The 10,902-nt window shown below is 43.7% G+C and overlaps 1 protein-coding gene across 1 annotated transcript; it reads right to left on the bottom strand.

Annotated features, from left to right (window-relative positions):
- Nucleotides 1-30: 30 nt before the first annotated feature.
- Nucleotides 31-6,417, bottom strand: LOC117430856 (gap junction alpha-3 protein-like). Its single transcript, XM_034051396.3, has 2 exons — nt 6,099-6,417; nt 31-1,645 (listed from the first exon to the last, which is right to left on the bottom strand). Exon 2 carries the CDS (start codon nt 1,619-1,621, stop codon nt 542-544), a length of 1,080 nt encoding a protein of 359 aa, XP_033907287.3. The 5' UTR covers nt 1,622-1,645; nt 6,099-6,417; the 3' UTR covers nt 31-541.
- Between the last annotated feature and the right edge of the window lie 4,485 nt (nt 6,418-10,902).

The raw sequence follows: 10,902 nt of genomic DNA, 5'->3' as shown, positions 1-10,902 counted from the left end.
ACACTTGTATGTTTTCTTCAAGTTTTAATATTTTGTGAAAATGTGATTTATTTATTTTTTAAATTTTTTTTACAAAGTCGCCTGTTCAACATCTCAGTGGTTTAAGAAAAAAATGCTTTGTAATACACAGATCTTTATATTCAAGTAAAAGCCTAAATCGTTTACACATGTTCCAAAAAACAATCGCACCACAAACAAGCATCTGGTTGTCTTCTCGAGACCCTGGGGTACGGCTGGAGGGTGCCTTTGATGGGACCAGCCACAAAAATCTCTGGGCAGAAGATGAAAGCGATAGGCTGGCGTCTGTTGCGTGCCTATGTGCAGTTTCAAACCATTTCATTTGTAACGGGAGGCGCATTTACCGCATGTACCATGACGTCAGAAAAAAAAAAAAAAAAAAAAGTCATGTACAGCGAGACTTATTACGAACTGGTCCTGTAGGCAAAGAAATCCAAAAACCAGAAAAAAAAAAAAAAAAAGAATAAAAAAATTCTAAAACAGCACCTTTTTAGACTTTGTTTCCTAATAAATCCGGAGAAGGTTAGATTTTGAGATCATCCAACCGGGTCTTGCTGTTGCTGTGTTTGCTGGATCGACTGGGCCGGCGCTGTTTCTCCACCGGTGGCTGAATCCCTTTCTTCACTTTTAGGTCTCTTTCCTCTGGCTTGCCGTTCCTCTCCACGGCTAGGTTGTCTCTGTTTTGCTTGTAGGCAGCCTTGCTGATGTACGGGTGATAGGTGGAGTCCATTTCGGTCAAGGGAGACGGGCTGTATCGGGATCCAGACTGGTAGGGTCCGGGAGGTGGCTGATGGCCGGAGAAGTAGGGGTAATTTGGCACAAAAGGCACCGCTGCTTCGCTTGGTGCTTTAGACCCCGCTTCACAAGCCAGCTCAGTCCTGTTTTTCAACCCTTGCCTGCATTTTGTGAAACCCAAGTGGCAGATTTCCACCAGGTTGAGGAGCAACGAGAGGCAAGCCACGGCGAGCATGAAGATAATAAAGATGCTCTTTTCAGTGGGCCGCGAGATGTAGCAGTTCACGGTGTTGGGGCACGGCCAGCGGTCGCAAGTGTAGAGGGGCTTGAGCTGGAACCCGTACAAGAAGTACTGAGCCACTATAAACCCCACCTCAAAAAGGGTTTTGAAAACGATATTGAAAATGTAGGTCCGCAGGATGACGCCTTGCATCCGGATCCTGCCCTGCTCGTCCCTCACGGGCGGCTTCTTGTCTTTGGGCTCTGCCAGCAGGGGCTGCTTGTCCCCGTGGTGGGCGGCACGGCTGGCCCTCTCCTTCTCCTTCTGCTTCTGCTTCTCCTCCATGCGCACCAGGTGCAGGATGTGCCCCAGGTAGATGAGGGTAGGGGTGGACACGAAGATGATCTGCAGCACCCAGAAGCGGATGTGCGAGATGGGGAAGGTCTTGTCGTAGCAGACGTTCTGGCAGCCGGGCTGCTTGGTGTCGCAGGTGAAGCCCGACTGCTCGTCCCCCCACACCTTCTCGGCAGCGGCACCCAGAACCAGGATGCGAAAGATGAAGAGCACCGTCAGCCACACCTTCCCCACCACCGTCGAGTGCTCCTGTGCGCTCTCCAGCAACTTTCCCAGCAAGCTCCAGTCTCCCATAGCGGCAACTGCACGAGGTTAATCCTACAAAGAGAGAGAGGAGAGAGGAGGAGGAAAATGGGTTTGTGAGATATTGATATTACATGTTGAAATTCTCTGATACGTTTGTAAGTACAGTTGGCCATGGCTGTCTTGCACACCCAGGGGCAGTCTGACCCTCCACACAGTTATATGCATACCCCCCCGCCCCCCCCGGCTGCCACATGCACACACACTGTGGATCTCATTGTGTGGAGCGCCAGGTTGTCTCTGGGGCTTTGATATAAATGTGGAAGCTTTTTGTTCAACAGCTCTATAAATTGCATGAATTGTCTAAGTGTTGCAAGAGCACTCTGACAGAACAGCTGTGTGTGTGTGGAGCTTTGTAAATGATCCCCTAACACAAACTGTCACGACGAGGAATGAAAACCAAGACAGCTACAATTACAGTTATCTACAGCAAGAGGATTATATATATATATATATATATATATATATATATAATCTCATTACTGGAACCAACTCCCCAGTAATGTTGTTGAAGCTGACACCCTGGGATCCTTCAAGAAGCTGCTTGATGAGATTCTGGGATCAATAAGCTACTAACAACCAAACGAGCAAGATGGGTTGATGGCCTCCTCTCGTTTGTAAACTTTCTTATGTTCTTATATGTGAGATAGGCAGAGTCCATTTCAGTCAAGGGAGACAGGCTGCTACGGTCCGGGAGGTGGCTGATGGCCGGGGAGGGAGGGGTAATTGAACTTGTATAGTATTTTTAGAACCTATTCTGTCAATTATTCTTTTATGTTTACTGTGAACTAAACTATAACCTAAATTAGCTTCTCTTTTGAATGCTACAACTGGGGCCTTAAATACTTTTTCAATTTTTCTGAATTGTGTAGAATCCGCAAGTGTTTCCAAACCATCTTTAGAAATATTAGGCAAAAGTTTTGAGTAAGTCTTTACTAATGAGAATCTTTTGACCTTTTCATCTCTATTTTTATAATCTAGTAGATCATCTCTTTTTTTAGTTTATCCACTTTTCTTAACTCCGTCTCCTATAATTCTTTCTTTGTATCCTCTTTTTTTAAGATTTGTTTTTAATACATTTCTTTGTTTTACATAGTCATTTTCTTTTGAGCATATTCTTCGTATTCTTATTCCTAGACCCTTTGGGATTGCCCTTTTAGTGTGTATCGGATGTGCAGAGGACATGTGTAAATACTGGTGCATGTCAGTAGGTTTACAGAGGAGGTCAGTCTCAATTGAACCTTCAAGTTTTACCATGGTATCTAAAAATTCCATTTATTTTCTTGTCCATCGAAGGTCCACCTTAATATTACTGTGTTTCATTTGCCATTTTATGAAACTGCCTACCTCAGTAGAGGTGTGACCACTGACACTGGTCAAAGGTCAACCAAGGCCAGATGATGGTGGCCCATTGACCCCCCCAGGAGGGAACGGAGGAGGAGGGGGAAGGATAGGAGAAATCATCTTCAGGACATTTTGTGAAGGCAAGTCATGTGTTTGAGTGGTTTATTCCAACCTTTAGTGTATTAGCCAATACTAGGAGCTGTAGGAGCATCCATAATGTCCTGCATTTCAACTATCTATGCTTCAGGATTGATTATTCCTATAGAGACCAGAGAGTGGTGTGGCCAAAGCCAAGTGCTAGCACCATGGCAGGGATAAAGCAGTTCAACTCCCCAATGCCATTTTCAAACGGTATTTAAAAATAACAACAAATTACATTTTATCTCAGCATAAACTGTGGCTTTCCCGTTTCTCTATGCCAGCTGTACCTTCAATTGTGATGAGAAAAGAAAAACTGTGTGATGAGTGTAGACTGGATTTCCTCTGCATGTCTGCTTTGTCTCCGCCCCCTTGAGACTCCTAACACCTTCCAAGTCAGGAACTCTCACACAATACGCTGAAACACCAGCTTTGTCTTTTGCAGCTTCCTGTTTATTTCCAGGACAGAAACCACTTCCCCGATTGAACTTTTCACAGGGCAACAGGGGAGCCGTCGGCTAAACACAGAGGCACTACCCTGATCTGCGTTTCACTTCCTCACTGACTTGTACACAATTCAAACAGACCTCGAGGTTAAGAAGATATGATGAGCTAATGCTAAGTATCTTTCTTCTGGTCTTTGCGGTATAGAATGGAAATAATCACATTTAACTACACCTCAACTCCCAAAAGTACAAACCCTTCTTTGAGCTTAGACTTCAGGTGATGATGAGACAGCAGTAGCTTTTGGTCAATCAGCTTTTTTCAATATTGGAAGTGGTGACCAGCAGGAGTTGGGGACCGAAACGCCTCGGGTCTATTCACCATGTGGGGAGGATGATCACACAGGGAGTGGAAATGTGCTGCACTCTTCATGGCCAGGCTATTCCTAGCACTCTGCTGCTCTGTTCTTAGTTTCCTGGCACAGTCGTGACTCACCTCGATGAGCGCTAACAGCGCAGATCAAGATTATTCTAAAACGAATCCTTAAAATGACTGGACTGTTATTAAACCGGGGAGGAGCGGCTGTCCTCCTGAAAGCAAGCTGGAATGCTGTTTCTGTCTTTATCTGGTTGCTAGGGAAACCAGGAGCATAACAATATCCAGGCTGACTCGACATCAGAAAGCTCTGTAAATCTTTAGAGCCTGTAAACCATTCGTCCACTTAAACATCTGTGTGTATCTGCACCAGGACAGAAAGACAAATCACAGGTTTTATAGAAAGTAAAGAAGGCTTAGCACAATATCCTGTTGGACGGTCTGCTTAATCTGGTTCGGTTTCCTAACAATACCAAGACGTCACACTATTAATTATCAAATGATGTCTCGTGGAAACATTCTGTCAGTTTCCCTGACTTATTCATAGTTAATCTCTGGGACCACAGACTGTATCTGCAATGTACCGTTCTTCTGGTCCTTGTGGTATAACATGAAAAAAGAAAAATGGCAGGTCCTAAGATAATCCACTGATCTGGTATTGCTGCTCGTTCCATTTAAAGCTCTTCATTAACTTTTTATTTTAGCTGTGGGGTTCAGTCAATACATACAGTGTCAGCAGAAAACAATAATTGTTCCATAGTCATTGAGTAATTTGAAGTTTTCCCTCAATGGTACCCTACAGCTAAACAGCTTAGTAGAGTGGGACCACAGGCTATTTTCAGCACTGATATTGTGAGCTGTGTATTGACGTGTAGACCAGTGGTTCATTCATTAACATACAGTACTAAACTGACTTGTTCACACAGGATTGCAGTGCCAGGGGTATAGTATAGACTGGGAGGTATTTAACTATGTGACCTGTATGGACACCCCAGTGCTTTTTATAACATAAACGCAGCCTTTAAAATAACCCTGAAGTGTGTGTGCACCTGTTCCTGGTGCTGTAGGTGGTGTGCGTGCTGGAGCTCTGTGCTGCACATGTGTACCCCTGCCTTCAGCTGCTTGTGCTCCAGCACACACAGGGTGTATAATAAGAGTCCTGGGTGAAAGGAAGCCAGGCAGACATGTTAGTGATGATGTGGCACTGGGACTCGCAATAACACACACAGCAATCGTGCATAATTCAAACCACACTGCTTTAGCGCTTTAGTGCTCAGTTAACTAGGAGAAAGACGAAGTTATGGTTTGGACTAGAACGGAAAGAGATTCACCATTTTAGAGTCTAGGACCACAATGCACTTACTGCTGTGCTAAATAATACAGCATGCTGTAAGTAAAAGCAGCACAGATATCCTGGAGCAGTCTAATTTAGACTGGGGAGGGTCGGTGAGGTTGAGGTTCATGAGGTGTTAACAAAGCTTCAGAACTCAGCTTTGGCTGACAGATGTAGACTGTCTTCCTGAAACAAGCCATGTTCTGAATACAGGCCTCCTGTCTGCCTCATTTACGTGATTACAGCTAGAAGTATTTACAAAGACATGGCAGCTTCACTCAAATCACTCGAGCCAGGCCTGCTTCAGCACCCCAGGGTCCCAGGAAGCAGGAGAGAGACTGCACAGGCACCCGTGAGAGCAGGGGGGGTGAGGATCACTGGAGCCAGGCCTGCTTCAGCACCCCACTGTCCCAGGAACCAGGAGAGAGACTGCACAGGGACCTGTGAGAGCAGGGGGGGGTGAGGATCACTGGAGCCAGGCCTGCTTCAGCACACCACTACAATATTTATTATTGCGTATATACTGATACTTTTATTATTCCATTAAAAGAAAGCAGATGATATGAATATTTTGCAGCATACAATGTTTCACTCATTTTAAAATAAGCCTGGGGGACAACAGCCAGTTTAACAACCCAGCCAACTCCAACACAACACAAGCAGGGAGACAGAAGCCCAGTTAGCAGTAAGTAAAGGGGTTACCTCTTCACTCTGACACAACAGAAGTAGGGAGACAGAAGCCCAGTTAGCAGTAAGTAAAGGGGTTACCTCTTCACTCTGATACAACAGAAGCAGGGAGACAGAAACCCAGTTAGCAGTAAGTAAAGGGGTTACCTCTTCACGTCGCACATCTCCAGCAGCAGGACCTCTCTCTCCCCTGAGCGCAGTGTCCATACAGCTCACTTACACTTTGTGACTGATTAGTAGAAGCTCTCAGTCCATGGCAATGTCCTTGAATGGGACGCAAAAAGAAATAGCTGATAGCTGCTGCCCTGCCTGTGTAGAGTATTCAGTTATAAAACTGTAAACTCTTGAATTCCATCTAGTAATGCAGGATCCTTTCAGAATGTAGCCTGTGAAGCCCCAGTAAGCACTTTGCCCCCCTGCTCAGTTTGGCGGTGGCTGTGATCTTCCCAATGTGGAGAGCAGAGGAGACCACATGGCTGTAAGTTTTATACCACTTGTGATTGGCGGATGAGCTGTCCAATGGGGGCCAGGGCTCAGGCATGAGAAGAGTTCTAAATATAATCTGGTTCCAGGGAGGGTTCTGAATGCTGTCACTGAGGGGCTGGCTTGGACGCCAGTGACTGGGAGTCCTAATGTCATTGGGAAACAGTTAAGTGACACGCACAGTCGAGTGTGGTCTTCTGAAGCGAACTGAGAGGAAACACAGTTAACCCTTTAATGTACTGAGCAGTGACTGAGCCCGTTGAATCACACAACACTAAATGAGCAGTAACTGCTGATTTATAAAAGGGTTAGTGTTTAATTCTAGTACGTCCAGACATCTACAGGATTACATTGTAAACACCAACCGTGACTGAGAAATAAACAAATCATGCAACACAGCATCTCATTGAGAAGAATCTTTACTTTGTAACACTACGGTGACATCGGGGCTGGCAGGCGGATAGTCTCGGCCCATCCTGTACTCTGTTTAGTTTTTATTGTTCCAGGATGGTTTGTTTTATTTCCTGGGCAGGTTGCCTGTGTACCGTGTGCACAGTCCTGACAGAGGAGCACTCCCAGTGGTCATCATCACTGTCTGCACACCAGACCGTCTCCTGCAGCTTGCCTGGCTTACAGTCAGACAGGACATCTAGAAGAAACTGGAACAGGAGCGTCTCCAGCAGGAGTTTCCAAAGCTTCACACAAGGTGTGCCATGTTAACCTATAGGAACTAATAACCCTCCATATGAGGAAGTGCCACGATTACAGACCTGCTTGACATCACTCACCGAGTCTGTGCTGTGTGCTAATCCCCTCTCTATTGACCTCCAAGGCTCTGCTTGATCTGTAAGCAGCACTCGTCCAGGTTAGCTATGGGAGCAGCTCTACTCTGCTAGCCAGTGTGCAGCGCATCACAGAACAGGTGAGGTCTGGGCTCTGGGGTAATAGCAGCCCCACCACCCTCCTCAAAGAAGGACCTGGAGTATAAGGATCTGCAGTATTGCAACGCGAGTCTCGTGTAAGTAATAGAAACGTTGTTTTAAACTGCTGCTGTATCAATACAATGTTCGTCATGAATCTTGGTTATATTTGTACAGTGTGTGACTAAATTATTACACTGTACAATCGCTAACCCTATTGCATTGACATGACAGTTCCACATCCTTGCCACAAGGCGGCAGCACCCGTAGAGAACTACAGTTCAAACAAACTATGAAGCCCTTCTTACAGGCAGATTCCGGTTTAATTCGTTGGTTTGTTGTCGTTGGTTATTTCGAAACTGGCTGTTTTAAAATATTACACTATGTAACACAATTTTTGTTCCTGGGTAGTAAGTGTTATTTCCTAATTGCTTATGCCTCAAAAGTATAGAAAATGGCTATTATTCCCCACAAACTTTGCTTTTGTGACCAGGACAGTTATATTTTGAAATTGACCTATTTCCAATGAGAAAACGAGTAAATTTGTGTCTTTTCGTTCACATAAAGTCAGAAAAAACAACATATGAATCCAAATTAACATTTATTTATACTAAAGTAATACAAAAATTACTACAAAAGATTTAGAAGTGAGTAGTTTTTCGAGATTTACGATTATACTGTAAATCACTTTCACGAATCAGCCCCCAAATGTAGTCTCCCATCATGTTCTCGTTATACTGTCCTTGGTAGCGGCGTTCAAAGTCCAGTATATCCTGGTGGAAGCGCTCGCCTTGCTCCTCCGAGTACGCTCCCATGTTCTCCTTGAATTTATCAAGATGAGCATCAAGGATATGGACTTTGAGGGACATCCTACAGCCCATTGTGCCGTAGTTCTTCACCAGAGTCTCAACCAGCTCCACATAGTTTTCGGCCTTGTGATTGCCCAGGAAGCCCCAAACCACTGCGACAAAGCTGTTCCAAGCCGCTTTCTCCTTACTAGTGAGCTTCTTGGGGAATTCATTGCACTCCAGGATCTTCTTTATCTGTGGTCCGACGAAGACACCGGCTTTGACCTTTGCCTCAGACAGCTTAGGGAAGAAGTCTTGAAGGTACTTGAAGGCTGCCGACTCCTTATCTAGAGCTCTGACAAATTGTTTCATAAGGCCCAATTTGATGTGCAGTGGTGGCATCAGCACCTTCTGGGGGTCCACCAGTGGCTCCCTCTTGACGTTGTTCCTCCCCACAAAGAACTCGGTCCGCTGTGGCCAGTCCCGCCTGTGGTAGTGCGCCTTGGTGTCCCTGCTGTCCCAAAGGCAAAGATAGCAGGGAAACTTGGTAAAACCGCCTTGAAGACCCATCAGGAATGCCACCATTTTGAAGTCTCCTATGACCTCCCAGCCATACTCTTCAAGGCGTCCAGCAAGGTCTTGATGCTGTTGTAATCCTCTTTGAGGTGCACCGAGTGAGCCAGGGGAAGAGACAGAAGCAGAGCCCATCTTGACGGGTGAAGAAGCTGGAAAAAGGTTGGTGACGCTTCCTCTGATCTGCGACTTGCACACTTTCATCCAACAAGTTCCACTGCTTGAGCCAAGATGTCAAAAGCTCGGCATTGGACTTGGTGAGACCAAGATCTCTAATCAAGTCGTTGAGGTCTTTTTGGTTGGGGTAGTATGGGTTTCTCTCCTCAGCTCCACCTCTGAAATTGTCATCTGGATCTACAACGTCTTCCTCGCTCTCTGACTTGCTGCTCTCTTCTAAAGACGGCTGCTCTCTCTCCAGAGGAGTGGGTATGGGGAGCTCATGGCAGTGTGGCACCGGGGCGATGGATGAAGGAAGGTCCGGATACGTGATAGCAGGTGCATTCTTGCCAGTCCGACGTTTGGAAGGGTCCACCATGCAGAAGTAGCAGTTGCTTGAGTGGTCAGTGGGTTCCCACCAAATTCTTGGGATAGCGAACTTCATGGCTCTCTTTTCCCCTCTGTACCATCCTACAAAAATACTTTTTCGCTCTTGTCTTGATAAATTGGCCGCAGACATAGCAAATTGCGTCTGCCGGATGCTTGCAGCCTCTTGATGCCATCTCAGAAAAATGCAGATATGTATCCACTTAGGCAGCTGGAACTAAACTGAACTGGTGGGCTTAAGGCCCCTGTATTTATACTACTATTTATATTACTGGAAAGTTCTAGAAAGTTCTAGAAGTTACTCCAAGTTTACTCAGCACTGAATCTATCTGGAATGTTCTGGAAAATAGGTAAATTTCAAAATATCACTGTCCTGGTCACAAAAGCAAAGTCTGTGGGGAATAATAGCCATTTTCTATACTTTTGAGGCATAAGCAATTAGGAAATAACACTTACTACTCAGGAACAAAAAAAAAAAAAGCAACATGAAAATCGAATCATTTTAAAACACTGATGTAGAAACCTGCACTACAATACCTAACATATGTTCTGTAAGCGCTATGCAAATTAAGCATTGCATTTCTCAGTTTGATTCACTAACTGTCTGCGCCAATCAGGAGTCAGGTACTTACTGTCGTTTATTTTATCCAATCAGGTTGTTTCAGACACGACGTAACAATTCCACATCCTCGCCACAGGGCGGCAGCATCTGTACTGAACGAGCCCTTCGTTCAGGCAGGTTAAGGTTTACATCACTGTTTTGTTTTTGTTGGTTATTTTGAAACTGCCTGATTTAAAATGTTATCAATAGTAAAACATACTTCAAAAGAAACATGTGTGTGTATATATATATATATATATATATATATATATATATATATATATATATATATATACACATAATATATATATACACATAATATATATATATATATATATATATATATATATATATACACATAATATATATATACACATAATATATATATATATATATATATATATATATATATATATATATATATATATATATACACATAATATATATATATATATATATATATATATATATATATATATATATATATATATATATATATATATATATATTAAGACTATACAAGAAATGTCTTTTTTTTACACAGGGGGTTAAGATTATCCGAGTCATTTCAAAATAATGTTGATTATATTTGAACCAGCAGTTCTACAAAATGGCCACACGATGGCAGCATTGGATAAGAAATGGAAGCTAAAGCCTCTGGCAAGCCATCGGGGTCGTAACGCGTAGACACAACACGTAACTGTTTTTTGGCAACGTCTAGTTAACTGGCCAATGAGGGCAATTGTTCAGCGAAGTGAAATTAATGCTACGCGTATCATAAAGAACCAGTAAATGACATCCCAGCTGTCAGGGATTTCATCGAGGCACATCAGGCAAGGACATTTTTCACAGGTAACTTTTTTTCCCATTTAACCATCAGTTTTTGTTTTGTTTTAACTGAGAGTAGCGGCAACAAAAGATTACAAAGGAAAGGTCACTATAAAAAAAAAATATATTTCTTAAGATTCATGTCAGTTGTCTTGATATTTTGTATTTTTAGGGAATATGGGTTAAAGATCCAACACAACATCATTACTTACCTC

Source organism: Acipenser ruthenus, chromosome 26, assembly GCF_902713425.1.
Source record: "Acipenser ruthenus chromosome 26, fAciRut3.2 maternal haplotype, whole genome shotgun sequence".
NCBI lineage: Eukaryota > Metazoa > Chordata > Actinopteri > Acipenseriformes > Acipenseridae > Acipenser > Acipenser ruthenus.
This window is presented reverse-complemented; position numbering and strand designations above follow the sequence as displayed.

What these genes read in the sequence shown, in the direction of transcription:
- LOC117430856 (XM_034051396.3), bottom strand. Translation starts at nt 1,621, where the DNA reads ATGGGAGACTGGAGCTTGCTGGGAAAGTTGCTGGAGAGCGCACAGGAG.